Source organism: Ictalurus furcatus, chromosome 4 (assembly GCF_023375685.1).
Source record: "Ictalurus furcatus strain D&B chromosome 4, Billie_1.0, whole genome shotgun sequence".
Taxonomy (NCBI): domain Eukaryota; kingdom Metazoa; phylum Chordata; class Actinopteri; order Siluriformes; family Ictaluridae; genus Ictalurus; species Ictalurus furcatus.
Genome location: NC_071258.1, coordinates 5371518 through 5399005, shown reverse-complemented (window position 1 = coordinate 5399005; position 27488 = coordinate 5371518). Strand labels below are relative to the sequence as shown.

General features: G+C 37.8%; 2 protein-coding genes across 2 annotated transcripts in view; one reads left to right on the top strand and one right to left on the bottom strand.

Moving 5' to 3' along the window:
- abcc8b (ATP-binding cassette, sub-family C (CFTR/MRP), member 8b) overlaps positions 1-11636 on the bottom strand; it is a 33593-nt gene extending 21957 nt beyond the window's left edge. The window contains exons 1-10 of the mRNA XM_053622632.1: positions 11475-11636; positions 9566-9725; positions 8734-8875; positions 8302-8423; positions 7495-7661; positions 5231-5473; positions 4049-4234; positions 2211-2375; positions 1199-1354; positions 798-932 (exon numbers count right to left, since the gene is read on the bottom strand). Coding sequence (XP_053478607.1) covers positions 798-932; positions 1199-1354; positions 2211-2375; positions 4049-4234; positions 5231-5473; positions 7495-7661; positions 8302-8423; positions 8734-8875; positions 9566-9725; positions 11475-11549 — 1551 coding nt within the window. The 5' untranslated portion in view covers positions 11550-11636. The remainder of the gene's footprint in view (positions 1-797; positions 933-1198; positions 1355-2210; positions 2376-4048; positions 4235-5230; positions 5474-7494; positions 7662-8301; positions 8424-8733; positions 8876-9565; positions 9726-11474) is intronic.
- Positions 11637-12293: 657 nt separating this feature from the next.
- On the top strand, positions 12294-18404 carry scamp5b (secretory carrier membrane protein 5b). The gene is made up of 7 exons (XM_053622631.1): positions 12294-13001; positions 13750-13802; positions 13895-14014; positions 14805-14961; positions 15765-15866; positions 17262-17379; positions 17623-18404. Exons 2-7 carry the CDS (start codon positions 13796-13798, stop codon positions 17821-17823), a joined length of 705 nt encoding a protein of 234 aa, XP_053478606.1. The 5' UTR covers positions 12294-13001; positions 13750-13795; the 3' UTR covers positions 17824-18404.
- The last annotated feature ends 9084 nt before the right edge of the window (positions 18405-27488 follow it).

The following is a 27488-nucleotide window of genomic DNA, read 5'->3' as shown; positions in this document are numbered from 1 at the left end:
AGGTTGTTATAGCAACACGGTGGGTGAACATACAAGGTGGAATACAATTTTTTATTAAATTGCTCCCAGGAGCATTTTCATCAGAAATGTGGCATTCATGAAAATTCAATTAGTTGGGAAAAAAAATGTTCATATCCTACAAGAGCTCATGAGTTCACTAATATGAACCTGGACCAATTGCTTTCAGATTGTATGATTGGTGATTATTTACTGCAATTTTTATACATGGCTTACACTTTCATGTTTAATAGCTTATTTATTTCAATTGCATACACAATTGAACAAGTTATTCAAACTTTTGTGAAACTCTCATTTCATATTAATGACCTGAATAAAAGAAATCCATAAATTAAGATAAACAAAACTACAATTAAAACATTAAAAAAAAAACAAAAAAAAACGTGTGTGTGTGTGTGTGTGTGTGTGCACTGCAGTGGCTGAGCTATATTACTGGAAGATTTAATGCATGCCAAATTTCGGTCCTCTTTCAATGTTTAGTTGTCATTTAATTATTTTCAACTCATCATGACTGAATGTAAACCAAGTATGCTGTGAAAACACTTGGTAATTTATGAAGAAAATCCCAAAACTTTTGTAAAAATGGTGGAAATCTTTAGTTTGGTATGACCTATATCAACTTTACTAAATGAGCCCCCATGTCCAGTCACAGTTTTAAATGTATTCTGTTTAGAGAAGAATGACAGACAAGGTTACACATGGTCCTGTTCTAAGCTACCTTCATGTTAGTTCTAGTCAATATTCTCATGGCGAAGAAATTTGATGAGTTTGATGCTCACCAGTGTGCTTTTCTGCGTTCGTGAAAGCTGTGTGGCGACAAAGTATTGCATCGGGGCAAGAACAGCGATCACTGCAGCTCCAATCAGAGCACTGATCCCCAAAAAGTAGTACAGCAGGATCACGCCAATAGTGATCTGTTAAGAAAAATACCATAGTGCTTCACTAAATCAGATGTATGTAACCTTCTCCATCATTTTTAGCTAATTTCATTAGAATGATGGAAGTACTGTATAAGGTTCTACCTGATATTAATTTTTTTATACACCTAGATCTATATAACTCTACGGTCATGATATATCATTACATTTTTTTGTTAAGCGTATCTGTCAACATTGGATGATATAACCTTCTAACAATCTATGATACCGGCGGTTAAAATGTATAAATGCTTGGCTCTCACCTGCACTGGCATGGCACACAGGTTGGGACAAAGAAAGAAGAACCACATGAGCTGCTCTGTGTCTCTGGCCACCAGATTACAGATCTGAGAGATGGTCATGTCTCCCATGGACATGTTGGAGGTACTCAGGCGCATGATCTTATTGTAGATCTTACACTGAAAATATAAAACTTAGATGATGGCCCACATATCAACATGGAATAGCACTCATAAAAGCATGAATTTGGCAGGGTGAGGGCAAATGTTACATTTGGGGCAAATTATGGTGCAACATATAAATGGCATTCAGGCATTATGGATTGAATTTGTGGATTGATTCCAAAGCTACACAGTTGGGCTGATTTCCTTTGTCATAACTGACTGTAGGTGGATAAAACTATGTGTGAAAACCAGATCTGACTTACTTTTATAAAACATTTCAGTCATTTAAGTAGGAAGTAAAATTTGGGCTTGAGGTGCACTTTCTTAATACTGATTTAAAAAGAAAAACCCCAATATAATGGTGCACTGTGTGTTCTGACATATTTCTATCATGACCTTTTTCAGCAATTTGTGCTACAATAGCTCTTCTGTGGGATCAAACAAGACGGGCCAGCCTTCACTCCCCACGCGCATCAGCAAGCCTTGGGCACCCATGACCCTGTCACGAGTTCACCGGTTGTCCTTCCTTGGACCACTTTTGGTAGGTACTTACACCCTACAAGACCTGGCGTTTTCGAGATGCTCTGACCCAGTCACCTAGCCATCACAATTTTTCCCTTTGCTCGGATCATTATGCTTGCCCAATTTTCCTGCTTCTAACAGATCAACTTCAAGAACTGACTGTTCACTTGCTACCCAATATATCCCACCCCTTGACAGGCGCTACTGTTATGAGACTCAGAATAGATTGCTATATGCTATTGATATTTACTTGCTCATAGTATTGTTAGTAATTTTGCACAATTAAAATATTCAATAACTCGAACAAATCGAATAAATAAATGTGTATTTGAATGGTTGATATAAAAACCTGGATGGCTCCCCTGATTTTAATGCCAGTCTCTATGGCGGCGTAGTAGGAAGCCTGCAGGAATGTCCTCTGAAGGAGCAGAGCTAGGAAAAGCAGCACTGCCAACACATAGGCATTCGCTAAAAAAGCCTGAGAGGAAATGAACTGGATGCCTAGCAGCTTGACCTGTAACACAGACAGACAAACAATGTGATAGTGTGACAGTGTGCATACACAGCAGCACAATTTGGATATCACGGATATTTTAATCACAGACCCAGTCCAATATTAATAACAGATAATAGTACGAAGATAAAATAGTATGCATTTTAGTTAAAAATGCTCAACTGTACAGTTTATGTTGCATGCTATTGTTGTGTATAAAAAGAATATAAAAGAGAAATTAAAGCTGCAAGCAGCATTTTCGGGGGCCAAACACCCAGAATCGGTGAGCCGGACATACACAGATGTGCTACAATTATTGCATAAGCAATCGCAGGAAAGCAGAGCCATAACTATAGGCAAAGGGTTTGTAGTTTGTAGTTTAATGCATTTGCCAATCCGTTATGGGTGAATGGTTTGGAATATCAGAGTCTCTTTGAGAACTTTTGTTTAGACAAGTTTCAAGATGATGTGCGCCAAATTTGGTGAAGATTGGACAAACGTTGGAGGACGAGTAGCAAAAACAGAACTAAGATGGAAGCATTTTTGGCATGTTATTGTAACTTTTGACCAGTTAGTGATGCTGTCATGAAATTTGCTGCATAGCCTCAGGGCATTGTCCTGAAGCTGCTGACCAAGACTTTTGTCAGTGTGCAAGGTTGTTGCTGAGATACAGCCTCAGTTTTTGTTTTGCGGCTTCGCCGTCAGATTTGTTGGTACATTATGGGCAAACAGTTTGGAATATCAACATTCTTTTGTTCTGAATATGATGTATACAAAATTTGGTGATGATTGGACAAAATGTGTAGAGTAAAAACAGTTTCTGAAAAAGTGACGTCATAGGGTGCGTTGAACTCGTCTTGACCCAGCAAGTCCAGTGACGCCTGGCTTTTAAATTTTATGAACGTTATACAGTTAGGACCAAAAACACACTTCCAAATTAAGAAGTGTTAGAGGGTTGGAAGCATTTGGCCCAAATTTGGTCAGAACAATCAGTGTGCCAGATTTCACAGCTTTTTACCAGACGGTTCTATGGGCTAATAAGAGCCCCGGAGACCAAAGACTACACATCAAATACTCCATCACTGCCTGAAGCAACAAATTAATAAGCGTATGCTAAATGACATCTTACACTGATTAGAATAACCAGTACATAATATATTATATTGCTTTTTTTTTGTGCAGTCAGGCATGAGCATGCGTTAAGGCCATTCTTGTTAATACGTGTACATTAATGCAGCCATACAGGCCCTTAATATACTTGTAATCAACACACATAATTGTTCTGTGAGTACGTGATCTCCACACAGTGTTCAGAATTAGTAGATTATCCGCAACGTGTGTCACGCTGACATCTTGCTTTAATCCTCTTGCTCTCTTTACCAAAAACCGACATCTCACTGATGCAGGCCGTGTCTTGGATTTTATATCAAACGGATATAAAAATGTCACAAATGGTTCAGTGCATCTTATATTCTGCAAAATGAATCAGTATTTAAGAATAAAGACTTGGCTGAGCTGAAATACTCTGTTAGTTGTGCTAAAAAGTTAGCCAAACCCTTTCAAAATAAAGACTTTATACATTATTGTTTTTCACACACACAAAAAAATAAATCAAAAGTTGCTCCCCGAACTTATGTTATTTGTTTGTAACATTAAAAATGTTTCTTTAAACTGGATAATATGCATGCGGATACCGGTGGTTTGATGGTGTGATTATCACTGCTGATGTGGTGGACGATGCCGGAGATGCAGAGTGGCCCGGTGAAGCCCAGCAGGTCTGCCACGAAGCGGTGAGTGATGCTGAGGAGCAGAGGGCCTCCAAATCCCTGCCTCAGAGCGTACCATATCAACCGTGGGCCTCGTGCAGGGATCATGCCTCGCTCCTACACCACACACACACACACACACACACACACACACACAAATTTTGAAATGTTAACACTGTATCAACATAGGAATGGAACTTTATGAGTACTACAGTAAATACAGTACTGTGCAAAAGTCTTAGGCACATGCAAAGAAGCTTCTACACAATAATAACATAATATACTTTATTAAAAATACTATAAAGTGCTTCTTTTTAAAATGAGTTGTCTCAGGTACAGTACAATTTGCTGGTAAGATTTACTGAGCATCATGGAGAATCTGCCACAGTTCTTCTGGAGACTCTAACTGTCGCACTTCCTTTTTTTGCATGCAAAACCCAGCAACCATCATATTGTTTCCTTCAAAATGTTTGGAAATATAAACTTTTAGAAACTGTTATAACAAAAATCCTCTCATACCCCATTTTCTGACCTCACTGATAGCAAACCAAGCAATCCATGTCAGTGAGCATGTGAAAGCTAACCTAGCACTCCACATGAATGAGGCTAATTTGGCAGTGGGACCATTCTCAAAATGATCAAGCACATGATCAAACATGAAATTGTCTTTGGAAAGAGCTTCGTGTTCTCACCAATTTGGTTATTTCCTGGTCACCTTCATCCTAACTTTGATGATGACAATAGTTCAGTGGTTCTCTGCTACTACCCTGAAGGTTGAAAGTTCAAATCATATGCCTGATAGAGAATTTCTCAACACTCTCCTGTTCAGCCATTGGTTTGGATTGAATTCTGCTTGCCAGTCACGTTTGGATAAATGTCTCTTCAGAATGAGTACATGTATGTTTTATTTGTGAAAACAGATAAATAGAGGCATGCTAGTGGGAAAAGTATATGTATTAACTTGCAAATTGATTGCCACTGGTCAATTGTTTTCACCCCATGGTCTCGTTTTTCCACAGAAGCCAGTTTAAGCTTCTCAAATTCTGGATCTTTAACCACAGGGCCTGACATTATTTACAAATATCTATAAGTACTCTTGCCTTAGTGTACCTTCTGTGCATTGAAGGCCTTACGTAGCTTCTGGTAGTTGGTGAGTGCTCTCATAGCTATGGGTAGCTTTCCGATGGTTTTCAGGTAGATGGGCTGTTTGTGGGCTGAAGTGATGAATGTGTTCATCCACCAGTATGTGCTCTTGGACAACAGGTTGACAAAAGGCTGAAGGAAACGCACACCAAGGTCCTGCAGGTCCTCAGGAGGCTTCACCTCAGTCGGGTGTGGGAAGAATATGTAGCGCTGGAAAACAAGAGCACCAGATGGACAACAGATTACTTTACTGCTACTCCCATACCATTTAAAGTAATTGTGGATATAGATAACAGAAATAATGATGCATTGGGTGCTTTTTTTTTGTTCAGAACCTAAAACAACATAACAAAGATTTACTAACAGATCATGGATCAGTATTCTTCTTTATCAGATAACTGCACTCTTATTTGGCCCAAGAAGAACTTTCTCTTCTTTTGATTAAAAATAGATGGGGTAATCCTGGGTAAAGATTGTGTAAGCTTTAACTGCACCAGTTACAAGGCTGTAAATCTTGCAATCTTGCTTTGTCTCTTAAAATCTGAGCAACTCAGTGAGAGAGAGCAAACCAAGCAAGCCATGTCAATGTACAATGTAAAAGCTAACCTAGCACTCCTCATGTATGAGAGTTATCTGGTGGTGGGACCTCTTTCTGATTCTCAAAATCAGCACCAGTAGGTTCACAGCTTCTAGGCAGTTTCAAAACTTATGTTTCGTTTTGGTCAAATGGTGTAGCAGTCTGGGACTGTCTGAAAGAAGCATGTCAATTAAGCATGCTCATTAGTACATTCATCATTCATTCAACTTTAGCAGTCACTTCTTCCTCATTACGGTCACGATAGATCCAGACGTGAGATCTATGTCCCATACAACCTGGACGGGACACCAGTCCATAGCAGGGCATCACATACACTCAGTTACTGGTATGTTTTTTGGGAGGTGGGAGGAAACTGAAGAACCTGGAGGGAACCCATGGGGAACACCCACTAAAACTCCACAAAGACAGTAACCTGAGCTCAGCATTGAACTAAGCCCCTGGAGCTGTGAAGTGTCAATGTTATCCCACTAGTATAGTAAGCCATGCCCAATTGTACAATTCTAATCATCGAACTCAAAACTCTTCAGATGTGGCTAAATATGTGGGCAAGGCCTTCAATGTGCACCAATGTAGCTCTCCAGGACTAGGGAACTAGGTCTGATTGTCAACTACAAAATACAGTGGCGTTTTATTGCCACTGATCGTGAAGTCATGATTATGGATTGTCCATGGATACTTCACAACAGAGAGTCAGATATGTTTGCAGTGGCAGCTTGGTAACAGTCACTAAGCAGTAAAGCTCAGCTCTGTATTAAAATACATACATAGAGACTTTCTTTATAAACCATAACTCAACATTGCTTACTTTCTGTAAATAGCAGAGATTTTCTTTCTCTTTGTTCTTTTATTCTCAGTACAAAATGGTCTATTCTCACTGCAAAGGTTATGGCGAGATCCCAAGACCATGGCTTAACCTCTATTCACCTCACCCTGATAAACAGCTTAAAACAGGCTAAAAGGTGTGGGTTTATTATCCACCCCCACCCCTGGAGGAGAGGACAGATGGATAGATCTAGGAGAGGACAGATGGACAGATGGATAGATGCATGTCTTTCAGGAACAAACAGTCAGAGTTCATTCTGTGCTGCAGTGACGAAAGATATTACTCAGCTAGCGTAATGCCTTTCTTTTCTTAATCCGGCATAGACTGAAAGGACTATCTGTGGATTAATTTATATAATAGAGACAGAGACAGAGACAGACAGACAGAGACAGAGAGAGGATCATCATGGACATCACAGGGATAAGTGTCCCTGCTATTTAATTTGATGTGTGAAAGAGTAGCTTATCATAATTCATGTGAAAAGGTTCACTGAAAGGCGATTTTATGTCATTATTAGCTTTAATATTTATATTAACTGCAAGTGGTTTTGTCTTTAATGCCTTTAAAAATTACAAAAGAAAGAAAATTATTTCTATTTCGTTTCTAGACCAGAATGACCCAGGTTCAGTTTACCTTTGTCCCTGTTTGTACTTTGGGCTATTAGTCACCAGACAACAACAAATGATGGTATTAAAGCAATACTTCAATAGCTGCATGATTTTTCAGTGATACTATTCACACACACACACACACACACACACACACACACACACACACTTAATTCCTTACAGTTTCCTAGTGTTCTCTCACCCTGCGCAGTATAACACTGATCTCCACGGTCAGCAGCAGGCCGTAGATTAAAGCCAGCAAGCCTGTGATGCAGAAGCGCAGCTGCCCCAGGCCGATTCCGTGTTCATCGTATTTAGTGAACTTGATAGTTTTGGTCACAAAGGCCAAAATCCAGTAGATGAGCAGAGCTTGATATGAATGGAAATCACAAAGGCATTACACAGGAAAGCAGATATGCATAGAAGCATTTCCTATGAAAAACAATTACTACTGATTTGATAGAGGGCCACTTTTGGACCAACATGTGTGTGAAAACACAAGTGTTGGTTGTCTTTAGGTTATTTCTGGCCTATAGTCCAATAACATTAAAACCAATAAATGTGACTGTTTACAGTTGGGAAATTGTTGCCCTGCATTAGGAGTGTATTGCAATGCCAGTATCTCTATATGTGTCTGTTTAGTGCTCCAAATATCTGTAACTACAGTATATCTGTATGTGCATTCAAATACTCCCGGACTCAATGTGGTCTAAACCAGAAGCATTCTTTTCCATGTGGTGTGTGAATTCTGGCTCTGACAGTTCCTCAAACCCCAGCTATATCACTCGGGTTCATAAATGATCTTGACTAGACACGGGAGCGCATGGGACTGTTTATTTTACATCCCACTCTCACAGTTATTATATGTTTGTTTCAACTGCTTCTCATGCTGCATCACAGGAAAGACTATTGAAACAATATGAACCAGTGTAGGTGAAAATATTTAGTGTTAATAACAAGAATGCTACAGGTGAACATTGTACGCTTTATAATCATTTTCTGTACATACCTAACAGAAGTTTGGGAAAGTTGGAGGTCTCTATGTTGTGGTAGTAGACTATAGAGGTTATAGCTGCCAGAATACCCAGTCCAGCAGGCATATAAAGATGGAGGTGGCGGGACTGGTTAAACCTAGAAGAGCATAACGGTTCATGTTAAAGGAGGATCTCAACATTCTGTCATCATTTTCTTTCCTATAATAGAGTATGTTTTTAGAATAAATCCATAGTGCATTTTGTCATTATCATATTTAGAACCTCTCTCAGTAATGAGTTGCCAGGTTTACGCTTTTACAAATAATTTGATTATTCATTTTGTTATTCATTATTAAAGTCAATTTGTCACTGACTATTAATGACGGTTCATGAAAGCTAATCCTCGAAAATGAATAATACTCTATTATGTAATATTTAATGTATTGGATTACAGAACAAACACTCACCCATCTGAGACAATCCCCTCAGCGACCTCACACACCAGCACAAACAACAGAGCGGCTGTGAGCAACCAGCGCAGGTTATGGCCAGGAAAGTGCAGCCATGTGCTGTGATGGATATGAACCTTAGAGCTCTGGCTGCCCCAACCTACATTACAAACACTTTTAAGCATTCCGGCTGATGACAGAGAGAGAATTAATTGACTACACTCTTGTAGGATGTAGAACCCTCTTCAGTTGTCCCTCTGGATTATACAGCAAAGTGTTTTTAAGTGTTTTGCTTGCAAAAAGGATTCCATGTAGAACCATTTTGGAAGTGAATAACAATTAATTATTTAATTATCCAATTAACCCTTTAAGAACCCTTAAAGAATGCTTTTTGTGTAAGAGTGTTTGTATTTTCATCTTAATACGTAGAATCTGGCAAGTATTCTTGTTAGGGTTGTTGAAGGGTTCATTAGATAACTACTTGGATGCATAGCTATCCTCAAACCATTTATTCATTCATTCATTCATTCATCTCTAAATGCTTTATCTTGGTCAGGGCTGTAGTGGATCAGGATCCTATCCCAGGAACACTTGCTGTAAGGTGGGAATACACAGTGCATGTGTAATCACACCTAGGAGCAATTTTCCAGTAGCCAGTTCACCTCCTGGCATGTTTTTGGGAGACGGGAGGAAACCAGAGAACCCAGAGCTCAGAATAGTGAACGCTGTGAGGCAGCGACACTACCAGCAGTGCCACCACCCCACCCAATCTTCAAATTAGATCAATACAAAGTTCTATCATCTCATCCAATGACAGTGATCTGTCTTTTCTCAGGATAAAGCCACTGACCGATGAAGAGGATGGGAAAAGTGCTGAAGAAAAGGAAGACGTGTGGCACAAGCCCCAGTGCGTCCAGGAAACAGCCGTTATTCAGAAGCCCGTTATCCACCTTATAGGCAGATGAGTTATCAGTACCACAGAAAGACAGAGTGCTGTTGGAGACTGGAGTCTAAGAGAGAAAGAGAAATGAAAAAAGAGAAGGTGAGAGATGAAAAACATGTCATAAAGCTAACAAATAGTATAATTCGATAAAAAAAATAAAAAGAAGTTGAAGTCCTGCAGGCAGTGAGTGTTTGAAACCATGAAACAGAGAGGGGTAAATTATCTGACTTGATCAGATCTTGGTTAGAATGTGTAGAATGGCATAACGCTTTATATCGGACATAAAGTGTGTATTATGTAAGGAATGAAACACAATAGGGCATGAAGTTACAGTTATCACTTGGGAGTAGATCAATTTCCTATAACAGCATCTCTCAAAGTGTTTAATTCCTCTTAGACCACAACAATATGCCAACAATTACAATTTTTAAAATAGATTATTTTTTAAATAAATGACACATCATACTTTTAACCATAGTGTAATGTTGAGAAAAGTAAAACAAGCAAGCTCTCGTTATAAATTGGTCACATTATAGTGTTCTCTCATCAGCCTCTTTTTTTTCTCTCTACTGAAGATAATAAAGCAAAAAAATTAAAAAAAAAATTCAGCTTGTCGTGTTACTGAGAATCCACAAAGCATAAAGTCCTCTGTCCTGAAAACCGACAGACCTCTTACTGTCACTGGGCAGAAAACTTGATTACACCGATAATTATTTAAAATTTGTTTATAATTACAGATAATGTAGAGAGTCCACCATACAAGTCCCTATGGAAGATGTTAATATACAAGTGATAATATATTAGAACGAGTACGTTAAGAGTAAAATACTTCATTGTCGCTGTATACAATACAATATAATTTAGTGTGGCAACTCTCAGAAATCAAAAAAAGGTTGCCCTTAAACATTACACTTACAATTAAAGAGTTTAAAAATGGTGGATTAAGAAAAGGTAAAGAGACGTACACTGTAAAATATATACAAATATTAGGATGAGTATGAGTATATATGAGTACATTGCACTCGATTATAGAAATGTATATATTACACATTTATATAAAACCGTTGGAGGTATATTGCACATTGATAATAAGTGACAAAGTTTATTGTGGTGCAATTATTTATTTTGATTTTTTTAACAGCAAACCTATGTTTAATATATTAATGATTAATATCAATCTGTGAATTGATTATTGTCAGAGCTGCCATTATAGAAAATTAATCAACACCTTCAATCAATCAGAATGGAGAATTCAACAGGAGGATAGATAGATAGATAGACAGATAGATAGATAGATAGATAGACAGACAGACAGACAGACAGACAGACAGATAGACAGACAGACAGATAGACATATAGATAGATAGACAGATAGACAGACAGACAGACAGATAGATAGATAGATAGATAGATAGATAGAGCGAGCTGGCCATCTGGGTGATGTAGTACACTGAGTGTTTTGAGAAAGCAAAATGCTTCAGACAGAATTCCTAGACAAGTATTCCTGAATTTACACTTAATATATTGATTATTTAATTCATTTTTTTAAAAGAAAAAATCTAAATTAGGCCTTATTCCCATCAATTTATGAATCATAAAAAAGCGAATGCATTATGAGTAAAATCAAAGCATTAAAATAGAGTTTGGAGAGGAAATGTATAGTTCACGTTAGGTAAGTAATCTGTGATCTGTTTCTTCTAACAGAATTTTATGAAAACTTTTAAGACATCTTAGCACTGTATATAAAGCTACTGTGCGATTCGCCAAGAAAAGTTTCTAAGTTTTACTTCTTTGCAAAAATGCAAGGCAAACTCACCGCTCTGTATCCGTGCATCATGATGGAGAGAAGCAGCGCGCGCTGCACTTCCCAAACTCCACTAGATACTGACATACATCCCAAAACCTACAGCACCGATGGAGCTCCTAATCCCCGCGGATTATACAGCAACTGTAACGTCTCTGAAAACCCTCAACTGCTGGGCTAAGTGTAGTGTGTGTGTGTGTGTGTGTGTGTGTGTGTGTGTGCGCGTGCGTGCGTGCGCGCAACTGTCTTAACGCAGAGCCGTCTCCGTTCCGAATCTTTTTATAATAATAATAATAATAATAATAATAATAATAACCATTATTATTATTATTATTATTATTATTATTATTATTATTATTATTACTATTATTCCATGGATTCATGGTGCGTAAATCAAGATGAATAAATTCTCAAGGTGTCTTCGTTCTCACTGGTGAAGAACCAAATGTCGGACAGACACTGCCCTCTGGCGGTCACATCATATATGTCGAACTATATATACAGTATACTATAAGAGCACGAGGCATCTGTGAAAATATTAAAGAGGAAAGAAAGAAAGAAAGAAAGAAAGAAAGAAAGAACAATTATAGATACACGATGACATTTTTTTTTAAAAAAAGGTAAAATCCTACAAAAAGGTAAATAATATTACTTAGGTTTGTTGCTTGGATGAACCCTTAAAGGTTTTAGGTATAACCCTACAACAGAGTGTATCTCTATCACATAGTCCCAAGTGATACCACTTCAGGAAGCTAGAAAACCTTAAATATCCAAAGAACCCTTTTCCCAAAAAGAGTAAACACCTCATGATTTATTACCTTGTGCCTGACTGCTGCTTGTTTAGATTGGAATCCTGTATTGTAAAGTTATAATGCTTTGTTTCTAATTGAGTTTTTAATAAAGCAAATGCAATGCCATTACCTAGTACATAGACACGGTTCTTCTTTAGACTGATGCCACAGAATAACTAGGTTCTCTAAAGAACCCTTCTAGCCTTCAATGTCCAAAATGATAGGCGTGGTCCATGGTCTTGTTTTCCAAGAATGGAATCAGTATACATATTAATAATGATGATACAGTGAATTATTTATGCTTCCACACAAACTACAGTGTACTTTTGCGAAACCTCATCCCACCGCGCTGTTGTGTTATACAATACCCCCGGATAGAATGACTCCTGACCAATCACAGTGCAGGGGACGTGGCGAATGCACGAGAGCGTAATGTGGGACAGAGTGGAGGATTCAGAACCATGGAGAGCTACCGCTATGCACACACGCGATTGGCTCAGCAGGAGAAAGAAGGGGCGGGGCACTACAATCATGCATCTCAGCTATTGGATAATAAAAGTGGGTGGGCGGGCTTGATAACTGTCACTCTGGATGTTAGATGAGATAAGTCGGAAAATATCCCGTGTCAGAAATATAGCTATTTCCCCCCTCAGTAGTGTTTAATTAAAGTGGAACACAGTTTAATGAGAAGAATGAGCAGGATAAAGTGTACTTTGAGAGATTCAGGGTGTTGAGCGTGCATGAGAAGGTAAGAGGATTATTGGATATCGATTAAAGTCTTAATTAATTCATTCATTCATTCATTCATTCATTCACTCATTCATAATTGAATTATATGAGTATCAAATACTTGTCTGGTTTTGTTAAAAGTGTGAAATAAACCCATTAACACAAAGATTCAGGTCTGTAAATATCAACAAATCTCCTGCCTAAACTCATGGAAATTCCATGTATGTGCACAACATTTACTAGGATGTACAAATTGTAGGCCTAGCATTATCTTTAGGCCTACCCGGTGTAGTGCACCTTTATAGTGAGGAGCAAGCATTTAGGGTTACGTGTTTATTTCTGGAAATGCCTAAATTAATTCAAAATAATGGCAGAAGTCCACACTGCTTGCTGTTGGACATACAGTGCACTAGATAGGGCGTCAAAGCCGTTGTTTCCGATCCTATGTACTGCACTTATCAAGGCAAATGAGGACATTTTGGGATTAAACCCTTACATTTCCAGTGCTTCCTTCATGTCACTGTACGATTTTGTTTTTATTGTCTGTAAGCAGTGTTTTTCTGCCTAGGTGTAAAACATTTCCGCACACATACTCGGTTCTTAAATGTTGATCTAAGGGAACTTCATCAAAAATCAAGCATCAACACAAGAAAAGCAGAGCGACTGAGTTTACTGGTGGTTCTGTTTCAAGATATGTGTGTGTTTTTTTTTTCTTTTGGGCTTTGGCAAAGTGTGTACTAACCTACATATATTTGATCTCCTTTTAGAAAATATACAGACAGGTAGAAGGCATAGACGACAGCATATTTCCCAATGGCTGGTATTCATCTTCTTCTTCTTCTTCTTCTTCTTATTATTATTATTATTATGTTTTGTTTATTTGAACTGAATTAGAGTTTTCTTGTCCCATAGAGAATAATTTCCCTCCTCTGCCATCATTTATCCCGCTGAAGCCATGTTTCTACCAGGACTTTGAGGAGATCCCAGAGCAGCACCGCAAAATGTGCAAGAAACTTTACTACCTCTGGATATGTGGGTATTTGATTTAAGGAAGCATATCTTGAATAAATACTAGTAGAGTGAAGGTTTTTTATAGAAATTGTCTTCCCAAGTGCAGATATTAAAATCTGTAAACCTTTTTTGTTCTAATGCTTAAAGACCTTTGTGGGGTTTATGAACAAATATTAATTAAGCATTATTAATTATCCTTCCTCCCTTTCTTCTCTTCAATCGTTTGTTTGAAATACTTTGACTTGATTACTATTTCAGGGGAATGAGCTGAACAAATTCTTCCTTCCTTCCTTCCTTCCTTCCTTCCTTCTTCCCTTCCTTCATTCTTTCTTTCCTTCTGTAATTCATTCCTAGTCTTCTTCCCCTCATTCCTTTGTTTGACATACTGTGACTCAATTAATATTTTAGGGACATGAGTTGAAAAAAAATCCTTCCTCCCTCCCTCCTCCCTATTTTGTACATTGCCCCACTGAATCTTTTCATGGGCATAAGCTGAAAAAAGCTTAATATTTATTCTATATTAATATTCCTGTTTCCTTCCTTCCTTCCAAAATTCTCTTTTTTTTTTTTTTAATATTTCACTCAATAAATATTTTCAGGAGCATAAGCTGTAAAATAAAACTTCTGTATCCATACAATATATTATTCCTTCCTTCCTTCCCCTGTTTGTTTGTTTGTTTGTTTCCTTCCTTCAATCCTTTCTATCTTCTCTTAATTTCCTTCCTCTACAACTCAAAACCATCTTAATCTTCTCTATGAGGTACATGGCGTGAATCTGTTTCCACACTAACCCGAATGTGTTGCACCTCAGTGTACAGCGCCACTCTGGCGGTGAATTTCATAGGCTGTATGGCTTGGATGTTTGGTGGAGGAGGAGTGACGAACTTCGGCATGTCCATCATGTGGTTGATCCTCTTCACTCCTTGTTCCTACGTGTGTTGGTTCAGACCCGTCTACAAGGCCTTCAAGTGAGTCTCATTAGTACCACAGTCGAGCAACTCTGCACAGTATGACACATTTTACCCCCCCTGCTCTTACACATTATTTGAACCTAATGAAGGGGTTTCAAAAGATCTCATAACAAGTAGAGAATACAGGTCATGATATGATAACTGTTGAATTTCAGTTCAGCAGTTGAGTCTCAGTTTACAAGTACACATTTTTAAGTATAACACTGCAGCAACTAAGTTTTTAATTATTTGGTCAGGAAAACAGCTGGAAATATTTATATATATATATTTTTAAAACAAACTTGTTTAAAGAGTTTAAAGAGTTTAAAGAGAGGGTGTTTTATCTAAAATTATTATTCTATTTTTTTTTTTTTGCTTTTGCTTCTTTAATCTTGTAGGCTATTTTAACACATGCATGTTACTTTTTTTTCTTTCATCACAAATCAGTGGGAAACTATTAAGGCCAGTGGGACACATCTGTAACAGTGGCTTCATTATTGTACCCTTTGCATATAAAAGTTTGAACAAGAAAGTAATAATAGTGTGTTTCCAAATGAGTTGAGTGCCATGAATAACAACTAACTAACATTATACATGACTTTATTTATACCTGAAGCTTCACTTTATTTCAGTGCAATGGATAAGTTAAACTGGCTGACACCGCTGTCATTGGAGCTCATATGATGTCCAGCTCCTGACAGTTTTGAGCACTGTTATTTATAAGACAGCAAATAAGGCCTGTGGGTTTGACAGTTTGAGACAGAATTCCATTTTCACCATCTATCTGCTGTCCTCTTCTACTGTCCATTTGTTACCTTTAGGACAGACAGCTCCTTCAACTTCATGGCTTTCTTCTTCATCTTCATGGCTCAGGTTGCTATCAGCATCATCCAAGCCATCGGGATTCCAGGATGGGGGGTCTGGTAAGCCACTCAGATTGTTCTGTTACTTTAAACAGCCCATTTTCAATCAGTTTCAAAGTGCTTTTGTGTCTGATGCACTCACACCAGCGTTTTGCCAGGACCAGTATGATATTAGATCCTATAATAATAGTCTCATTCCATTGATTTAGTGTTTAACAAATTGTACATAGCTGTAATTATTCACTGACAAAGTGCACCGATATGGTACCTGATAAAATGCCCAGTGATTGTACAATAGCCCTTAGTATAACCATTTGTCTGTCTATATTTATATTTATATTTATTTATATTTATATAGAGCTTTATTCAGAGTTGGTGATTTACGTCAGTATTTCAGCAGGGAATGTTACATGTATTCAGAGATGGGTTACGCAGCGGGTGTAATAAATTTTCTGGGTGCTTCATTTATATTATTGACATTCATCCATCCATCCATTCATTTTCTGTACCACTTATCCTAGACAGGGTCGCAGGGAGGCTTGAGCCTATACCAGGGCACAAGGCAGGGGGACACCCTGGATGGGGTGCCAACCCATAGCAGGGCACAATCACACACCCATTCACATACTGCAGACAATTTACAGATGTTAATCATCCTATAACGCATGTCTTTGGACTGGGAGAGGAAACCAGAGTACTCGGAGGAAACCCCCGAAGCCCATGACATGACGTGTGACATGAACCACTAAGCCACCGTGCGCTCAGTATATATTTAAAAAAATAATTGAAATTCACAAGGTAAAATGTCAAATAATGTGTTAATGTGTTTTCAATATAGTACAGGATGAATAGAATTTGCAAATGACTCTTTTTTTTTTTTGCATCTTCCATACTGTCCCAACTTTTTCGGAGTTGGGGTTGTAGATAAATTTGACCATATTCAGTATATTTTGACTTGTTAAAATGTCATTGTTTTGCAGTGTACCCATTACAAAATAGCTTTCTGTGGATTTTACATGGGCAATACTATTAATTTTATTTATATATTTAAAATTGGCCTCTAATATTTCCTATTGATATCGGCCTATTCCATAGTTTCTTTTAATTGCATTTAAAGAACAGACCATATATTTCAGCAGGACATATTGTGGTTAAATCAAACTGTCATGCAGTGGAGCTGGACTTAATAATGCTCCTCGCTTGAGCCGAGATCGTGCAAGAAAAATGGGTGGAAGTCCATGGTCTGAATCGAGCGTAACTCAGACATGCCTCTGTTCTAACTCCATCCTGTGTATATAATTCTCACATAACTTCAGAATAGCACTTAAGTCTGTTTAGTATTAAATCCGGACTACGCCTCACTACTAACTCTGAATGTAGTGCTCTGTTTGTCTCTTCATACTGTATATGAAATAAAAATAAATAAAATGAATGCTCTACTCTGTGTGTTCCCAGTGGCTGGCTAGGCACTATTGTCTTCTTTGGCACAAGCATCTTTGCCTCCATCATCATGCTCATTCCAACCATCATGTTTACAGCTGTAGCCATTTTGTCCTTCATTGCTCTCACTACGGTAACATAGATCAGTAAAAAACTATTTTCCAAAACCTTTAACACTTTTTCTTTTAGCAGGTCCAGACCACCCTGTCATTGATTATTTTCTTATAACAACATATCATGTAATGTTTTATGCCTTACATATGATATATTTTACAATTTATTTTTACGGTTGTATTGGTATAAAAACGTCAATAATGCATCCATTGTTAGATACTGAACATGTGGCCATGACATTTGTGTATGTTCAATCTACCAGGTTCATAACCTGTACCGGGGCAGTGGAGGCAGCATGAGTAAGGCTCAGGAGGAGTGGACTACGGGTGCCTGGAAAAACCCACATGTTCAAGAGGCTGCCCAGCAAGCTGCCCTCGGAGTCGCCCAAGGAGCCACGCAGGCGCAGGATCCAGCCAACACACCAAACTATAGCAATCAGATGTTAATACAGAATGAAATATAAGGCAAGCACCATTGCAGAGACTTGCCAAAAAACAGGCCGGGAATGTTGGCCTTTGCGTCTTACAGATAGATCAAGACAGCTTTTGGCAGAGCTCTTCTGGAATAAAATGTAGATTGGTGTATTTATTTGGAAAAACTAGCCTGATTTCTGGTTTTCTTTAGTAGGAAAACCTGTGATGGTTTGTGATTGTGTGGTTCCTTAGCGCCTTTGTATTTGGATGGAATAGCAGACAGATTTGTAATTGTCTTTTTCTTTGACTTCTTTGTATGTAGTAAGCTGGGTTTTATTAACTCAGAGGAAAAAAAAAAAACATACACAATTGTGTATGTTAATGATGTCATTGTAAGCCTAACGTATGACTACTGGATAATTACTAAAACAATTCAGGTACTAAATTACTAATTACACCAAATGTTTCATTGAGCACAAATAAATAACTTTAGTATGGCAATGTAATGTCAAATCTCAAGTAAACAATCTGTAACAAAAAAAAAGTAATTTGTTCTTTTAACTGCATTCACTGTACATAGTTAGAGTTTCAGGTGCTAACTGACTATACTAGCAATAACTGTTTATATATTTATCATTTACAGTAGGTGTTTGAATGTCATTGTAATCCTTTTGCTTTGGTTTGGGGTTATGTGCTGAGGTTATCATCCTAAACCCTTTCAGTTACAGTATACATTCCATTTTATGTATTCGATATTAGGTATATTAAATCTTAATCTTGATATTTAAAACCATCTGTACAGTTTATTATATTATGTTCAAAGTTATCATATCACATCACAATGTAAAATAAAAATCTGATCTGTTTAAAAGTACTGAAGTTTTTTTTTTTTTTTTTTTCATATACGTTAACACAAATAATCTGATTTGTCTTGAATATACAGTATACAGGAAATGTATCCAATATTACTCGTTCTGATATTATTATAAAATAGGTGCAAGATCATGAAGCTTATTTCTATACATTTATATTAAAGTTTGAAACCGTAATTCATTTGACAGATAATCTTTAATAAAAGTATAGAATAATGCTTGAAAAAAACAAAAACAACAACAACAAAAAAAAACAACTACTAATTGAATACCAATTCAATAGTCAAGGTTGCTTTAAATTAATAAATTTTTTGTACCTTTATTATTTGCTTATAGAAAATACAAATAATATTACTTGCCTATAAATTTGCCCTCATTATTATTATTATTATTATTATTATTATTATTATTATTATTATTATTATGTTTAAAATCATTATTCAATTGGCAGATCATTTAAATAAAAGTACAGAATAATTCTTGAAAAAAAATTACTTGATAATTGAATAAGACCACTTCAATCTACAAAATTACTTCTATCTACTCACTATTAAACTTCACCAAAAGGGGGCAGTCTTATTCCAAAAAGCAAGTTGTACAGTTTCTTCATTTCTCTAAACCACAGAGGGCTAAAGATTTTTTTTATGTCCTTTGCAAATCCCTGATTTCCCAGATGCTTCTCTGAAAGAGAGTGGGCAACCACTTTCCTGTTGGCACAGCAGCCATAACACCACAGTGTCCTCCATCAGCTTCTCTGAGCAATAAATTCACTCTTACTAAAAACACAAATCTAACCACGTGTGCTTTCACCTCAGATGTCCTTTGAGGCCAGCCTTTGAAAGTCCGGATTAGATTGGAAAGCTCTTTATACAGATTTATTTGCCTCACTTTCTTTATTACTTTATTACTTTCTTTATTAGCGATGTGCTTTTGCTGCTTGGAGCTCATAAAGCAACCAAAGTCTCGATCCCCTTTAGCAACCTGAGATGTAAATATAGCATTGAAACCACACTGAAACTTTTAAATAGTGTGTAAAAGACACCCAATAACATTGTGCATCTGTTGCTCCACCAGAGTGCACATGGGTCGTTACAGAAACACATGGCATGCTAAAATGTCCAGTGTTGAATCAAAACCCGCAATGTATGAGGGCAGTAGAAATGTCTGTGTATAGGGCTTTGTGTGCTTGAACCCAACTGAAGGTCAGTAATGCACACATTGTGGTATTTTTAGTGGTGGCACAGAGTTTTGATAAAGTAACAGTGATTAAGCCGTGATCTCATTTCTCACTGGTGGTATTTGGGTCAGTGCTGCAGTGTGAGAGCTCAGAGGAAAATCTTTAACTGTTACAGTTCCAGGAATAAAACCCAAATGGTAAGAAGAATTGTTCTATATAAGTAAAGATCCTCCGGAAACCATGGACCGGCATGTTTGGAATGGTGTACAAGTACTACCTTTAATTTAGGTTCATGTTGATTGTGGTAAGGAGAAGATCCCACACTTCACAACCCACTTTTCACATATTTCCTAAATAAATGTAATATATATATATATATATATATATATATATATATATATATATATATATATATATATATATATATATATATATACGCTAAGTGTAATTACTATGCACTTTTAGGAAAATGTTGTCATTCCCTGCAATTTTCTCTTTGCCATTTTTACTATCGCTGTGCATTGACATTATTCATACAAAAGACTTAACAACTATATGTTACCTAGCTAAATCATTAATAACAGCCATTAGATAGCATCCATTGTCTGCATTTTCCATACTTTGAGCCTCCCAAATACAATTGACAAGAATTCACAATGATACTTTGCCACAATAAGCTATAACTAGGCAGACTATTCATAAATAAACACAGAATAGGTGACCACAATCTGGTAACAAACCACTGACAGGACGGGGGCGGAAACATGCCTAGAACAGAAATGGCAACAAGAATGGCAACTTTTTTTTTTTTTGCTGTATAAAATAAAGCATATCTGTAAAAGCAGATGTAACCCTACCTTCAGCCTAGCAAGTGACAAAGTGCCAGTGCATTCTTTAATTTTTTTATGTACGCGTACATGCACGATGCAGAGCCACAACTTCAGCAACAACAAGAAGCGACATTTGAATTCAGACTTCTCAATTCTATGCAAATTAGCTGTGACACAGGAAAGTGACAAATCCAAATGATTGGCTGAGAGGATTACTTGGACCAATCCTGTGGCACATGTGGTCCAACATTTCTTTAGTTCCCCACTCTGAATTTAAGTTCCTACCTGCAATTAGTTCCCATTTACTTTTTAAGAAAAACTTGCGTAGGTAACATGCACATGTCTCTCAATAATTATGTATATAAATAATAAAGAAAAATAAAGTTTGTAAGGAAGAGGGAGAGATCACTGGAAACTCTAGTGAGTGTACAGAACATAGCTAGTACAGTTAGCTTGATTTGCTAATTTGCCAATGAAGCTAGTACCTACAACATAACATGTAAATCAAACAATTTTCAAACTGATTAGTGTTATTTAATTTGTGTAACTAGTTTGCATTTTTAATCTTTCATATGTATTCTATTTTGTTTTGTTATCACTATTATTATTATTATTATTATTATTATTATTTCATCTCTTTTTTCATGTCCTTTTTGTGGTTTGTCTGTATTTTTTGGTCTCAATTTTATTCTTGTTTTTGCACAGCACTTTGGACAACTATTGTTATTGTAAATGTAATTTATAAATAAAAATGACTTATTTAATAATTACTTACTTACTTACTAATTATTTACCTACTAATTACTTACATACTTAATTACTTACTTAACTTCAGAAGCATTTACATTTTGGTAGTGAAGTATCCAGGGTCAGGGAATATGACTGTCCACCAAAGTCCAGATAATACTGTGAAACCACTGACACCTAAAGACCGCACTATATGGTTAATAATGAATGAGTTCAGACATAGCAAATGTCTATGCCTATCATGAAATCCTGATCCTATGTTTGACATGGGATTGGCACCCCTTCCAGAGTGTCCTCCACCTTCTGCCCCGAGTTCCCCTGCGACCCTGTGTAGGATAAGTGGTATGGAAAATGGATGGATGAATGTTTGACATTCTTAAAAATGGCTGCCAGTCTAGTTGCAAAACGATCAAGAATTTTAGCAGCTCAGACATTTCTCAACCTCCATAATTTTCCAGCCTTATCAATAGTATAAATATGATCTTTACCAATTCCTGACAGGGGATTCTGGGAAAGCAAACACATTATGGGTCTTGTAGTTCTCGGGTGGGTGTAAATCACAGGGGATGAGGGAGGGGAGTTACGGATGGAGCGAGCCCTGAGCACACACAGGAGGCCACGAAACACACAAGGAGCTTTATGTAATTCCTCACCAGGGGATAGAAGGGCACTGGCATTGGACAAACCCACACATGCAATTTCTTTTCACTTTATGCTGTTTATTCTCTGTGTCACATTCCATCTTTATCTTTTTCTCTGTCTCCATTTCTCTCTCCTCTCTCCCATTATCTCTCACCCTCTCTCCTTCTATCTACTTTTTTCTTTTACCTCATTATCTCCTCCCTGTCTCTTATTCTTTCTATGTTTCCTGCTCTTTTCTTCTTTTCCTTCTCTTCATTTCTCTCTCTCCTGTCTGCCCCTCACCCCAACCCCCAGCCCCTTTTCTTTCACATGCATACCAGGAATTTACAGCACTTAAAGCATTTCAGTCTGGTAGCCAGTAGTCTATGTAATTGTTACCAAGGCACATAAACAACATGTAACTATGCCGAATTCTTCTGTAATGTGATATTATGTAATTATGTGGATTATGTAACAGACTATGTGGACATCATGTTATGCATCTAAAATTATGAACGCTATTTCTCTCTTGATTTTCAGCCAGTTATAATCTGATTATTTCCGTTAGCCTAAAACACTCAGTAACATACAAGAAATGTTTTCTTATTCAGGCTTAAATTAAATGGGAATACTCTGAGATACCTTTATAAACTTTTGCCCTTCCTTTCCTCCTCAAAAGGAGTATCTATGGAAAACTCTCTCTTTTTTGCTTTACTCACTGTTTTTTTTTTTTTTTTTAAAGGTTTCACTTTCCAAGGACAATTCACACCCTCAAAGAAATAGACACTAATTAACATTATACATAGAAGCATGTATACTATAAAAATATATCCTCCATAACCCAATCTAAATACATGCTGTTGTTCAATTTAACTAAGTGTTATTTAGAAATATCTTGAAAGACGGGTCAATGTTCCAGCTTTAACTTGTTTTTTTTTTTGTTTTTTTAAAGCCACATCTGTTAAAGCTGCACTTATCCAACAATCAAAAGTGTTTATTCTCTGATGATGGTTCATGATTTTATCACTAGCTGCTGGTCAAAACATGTTTTGCGCTGCCTCAGACATTACTATAACAGCTACTTGCTAATAGTGAAAGTCATTCTCGCAATCAAACAGGGAAAAGGCTCGTTAACACCTTGCTAATGCATGTGAATTTGTTATGAGCTCTGCAGTGAATCTCATAATTTCATGTGGCCATTATGAGGCACATATGTGCAGACTTGCGGTAAAAAAAAAAAAAATGCAGTAATGATTAATACAGTGATGTCCTGCATTCTTTTTTCCCCTTCTGAATCATTTGCCTTATTTTCTTCTAATTTAGTTAAAGCCAAATTCCACACGCTAGCTCTTCTTTTGCACGTCAGCTACCAACCAAAGAAGGTGAAAGCTAACACATGCTTCCTCTGAGACACATGAACCAGGCCAGTGCATCTCTTTTTTTTTTGATCAATGGCCACAAGGCGGCTGAATACACTTGGAGGAGAATACTTAACTGTCAAATTTTGCATATGAGCTAACAGATGCCTATATCATTATTCTCATCAACAGAAACGGGATGCTAGTCTTCCCACCCAAAAGAGCTTGATGTTTAGCTAGCTAGGTAAGTGCAGATCAGGGGTGTCCAATCTTATCTGGAAAGGGCAGGTGTGGGCGCAGGTTTTCATTCCAACCAAGCAGAAGCCACACCTCCCTCTGGAGTCTATTGAAAGCCAAGATCAACTGATTAAAGAGGTGGAATCAGGTGTGGCTCCTGCTTGGTTGGAGTGAAAACCTGCACCCACACGGGCCCTTTGCGGATAAGATTGGACACCCCTGGTGTAGATAAAACTGCTAATCGGATTTTCAATTTAACAATTTAGGATATGTTTATTAGGAATTCACTGAAATATGAATGAAACACTAATAAACAAGTGTTCATTTTGCTATTTAATTTATTTAGTGTATCAGAAATAAATCAGAATATATTACTATGCCATTTCTATGATTAAAAAAAAAAACAATAATGAAAACTAAAGTCCTGGCCACCCAGATGTAATTAGTTACATGAAACCTTTACTTAAGACTTAGAGATATAGAGATATATCAAACACTTACTTTGATCCACTTTTTATATTCCATCCATCCATCCATTTCTGTACTGCTTATCCTACACAGGGCCGCGGGGAGCCTGGAGCTTATCCCAGGGAACGCAGGTGTGTGTGTGTGCGTGTATGTGTGTATGTGTGCGTGTGTGGGTATGTGCATGGTGCCCTGTGATGGACTGGTGTCCGATCCAGGGTGTATTCCCACATTATGCCAAGTGTTCCTGGGTTAAGCTCCTAATCCGATCCTGCCCTAACCAGGATGAATTTGTTACTGAAGGTGAACAAACAAATAAACAAACAAACAAACAAACAAATAAATGTGCTTGGTCCAATTTAAACCAAATGTGGATGATTGGACATTACGCTGTAGTCCTGAAGACACTACAGTGATTTGCATAAGAATTGTGAAAACAACACTCAATGTGATGCTATCACCATCATGCTTCACTGTGGGGATGCTATTCCAGATTGATGAGCACTGTTGGGTTTCTTCCAAACTTAGCACTTTATAGCAAGCTGAAATGTGGTCTCATAGTACCAGAAAATCTTTTTACACAGGTTTGTTGATTCTCCAGCATGTATTGTGCCAAACTCCAATAATGGCTTGCCAGTTTTCCCTAAAGCTCAGCTTTGTGGACTGACCGGGCTGTGGTCGTTCAGACACCTTCTCCCATCTTTTCACATCAATGGGGCTGAGTACATCCATCCATCTATCCATTTTCCATACCACTTAGAAACCTAGCCCAAGGAACTCGGGGGATAAGGTAGGGGACACCCTGGATAGGGTGCCAACCCATCTGAGGGCACAATTGCATGCACGTTCACACACTACTTACAATCTGAATCAGCCTATAATGCATATCTTTGGACTGGAGGAGGAAGCTGGAATACCTGGAGAAAATCCCTGAAGCACGGAGAAAGCACGCAAACTCCACGCACACACGGTGGAGGCAGGAATCAAACCCCAAACCCTGGAGGTGCAAAGCAAATCTGCTAAACACTAAGCCAATACGCCCCCATGGTGAATACTTATTCAATCTTTTTCATTTAGATCCATCCAGCCATTTTCTGAACCGCTTATCCTTATTTGGTCACAGGGAACCTGGAGCCTATCCCAGGAGGCATGGGACACCCTGGACCAGGTGCCAATCCATTGCAAGGCACAATTACACACACATTCACACACCCATTCAAAAAAACACATTCACACCCAGAAAGAAAACACTTCACTTGTTGCATAATGTGTGGTTCTGCAGAAATCTGAGGCCTTTTTGTGTGAAAAAAGCGATCATTAAGCAGGAATGCCAATTCACTCTCAACCCACACACCAACCAGTCATTTGTTTCAATTGTCTCAGACTATAAACAGGAACATCCCTGCCTTGGTTCCAGCCTCTTGGAGCAGGCCAGATGTAATGAGAATTTATCGGCCCGTTGTGTCTGCCGTATGGACTCCAACAGTGCTGAGGGAACAGGGAATTTGCATATGTCCTACGATTGATGGCTGCTTGTGGACAGATGAACAATCACTTCAAATAGGACAGATGCTGCAGAGGACACTCGAGAGCGAGACATAAGTTGGATTAGTCCAACCACTCAGTGTCATTCAGCTTTAATGGGATAGAGAAATGTGCAAGATGAAACTGTCATTGACTCAGCCAATCAGGTGCCGCCAACTGTCGTTAAAAGCACCCAGGTCTGTGAGGCATGCAAAATTGCTGTGTTTTTTGTTACTCTTTGTTATTTTATCTTTATTTCTTAAGTGATGCTGAAACAGTGTGGCTGCAAGCTCTCAAGACTGCTTTCTTTCTCTCTCTCTCTCTCTCTCTCTCTCTCCACTGTTAAAGTTAATCTCCCATGGAGTGTGTTCCACAGAGTGAGTCATTAGTCATTTGATTAAAAGGCGAAGCTGAGCTCTGCTCTGTAGACAAATCGCCTCTGCTTGTGTCTCGATATTGTGCTGTGGAGTGGCACTGGCACTGGCACTGGATAGATCGTTGTGATCTCCCAAACTAGCAAAGCTGAGTATTTCTATGGGAGGCATTTGTAATACCTGTAAATCTTTACATCATAGTTTAGCTTTATTCAAAATCCATTTTGAAAGTAGTTACCTTTTGATAAAAAAATAATACAGTATTGAAAATGTGTCGATATATAATGTTAGAATGTAAGGTTCTGTGCCTGTGACTGGAAGGTTGAAATCTCAGGACTGCCAGAAAACTAACGTTAGACCCTTGAGTTCGACCCTTAAACCTCAGACAGATGCCAGATTATGCCTCACTTGAAAGTCACTTTGGATAAAACTGTTGTTGGGTTAAAATGCTGCAAACATCATCCATTATGTCTGTCTAATTGGCCCAGAATCTCCAGAAGCGAGGCCGTGGGTGTGTTTCCTCTTAAACTGAATCACACTTGAAGCTGTGTCAGAGCTCTTGGCTGAATTTGGCTTCCCACCCTGTTTCAAACCTGATGTCATGGCAATGGAATTCACTGATCGGGTGCTGCCTCCTGGCCCTCTGATACAGACTGTGGTGGTTGTGGGTGTATTAACATGGAGAGAAAATGCTCAGTGTCTTCAAATAATAGTAGACACGTCCGAAGATAAGTGCAGTGTGTGTATATGTATGTTGTGTGCAAGGAAATAGTTTTCTCAGCAAGATTTGACAGTGTTCCGGAAAAAGTTGAGCTGTGATGGACAATAGTCCCATCCAGGGTGTATTTCCATTGTGTGCCTGATGTTCACCATCCACTTAATGGATAAGTTGAAATTTATTTTTGCTAAAAATGCCTTAAAATATGTCCAATTGAAATTAAAGTCATTCTTCTGCCAATTAAACTTTTGCTATCATCTTCTCAATTCTCAAACATTTGCTAGTCAAACACAGTGTGCTTTTGTTCCTGTCAGTGTAATCTGTTCTTTTCCCCCTCAAATGTACTTACCTCGTTTATTATTATTACTAGTATCATTATGATCCTAATTTTAATACTAATTTATTATTACAAACAAGAGTCTGTTTCTTTTTTGCTTCACTAAATTCAAGGATATTACAGTTCAAGATAGTTATGTATGACTTCTTTTGTTTGACTTTTGGAAATTTCAATAAATTCGGCTAAGGCCAGCAAGCTTCAGGGTGAATTTGGCATTCTTGGGATTACAATATGCTTACAACCTCATACTGTAGAATTAGATTTACTTGGTTACTTTGGTTAGCATGTTTGCCTCCACCTCCAGGGTTGGGGGATCAATTCCTACCTCTGCCCTGTGCGCAGAATTTGCATGCTCTCCTCATGCTTTGGGGGCTTTCTCCGGGTACTCCGGTTTCCTCCCCTTGTCCAAAGACATACGTTGTAGGCTGATTGGCATCTCTAAATTATCTGTAGCA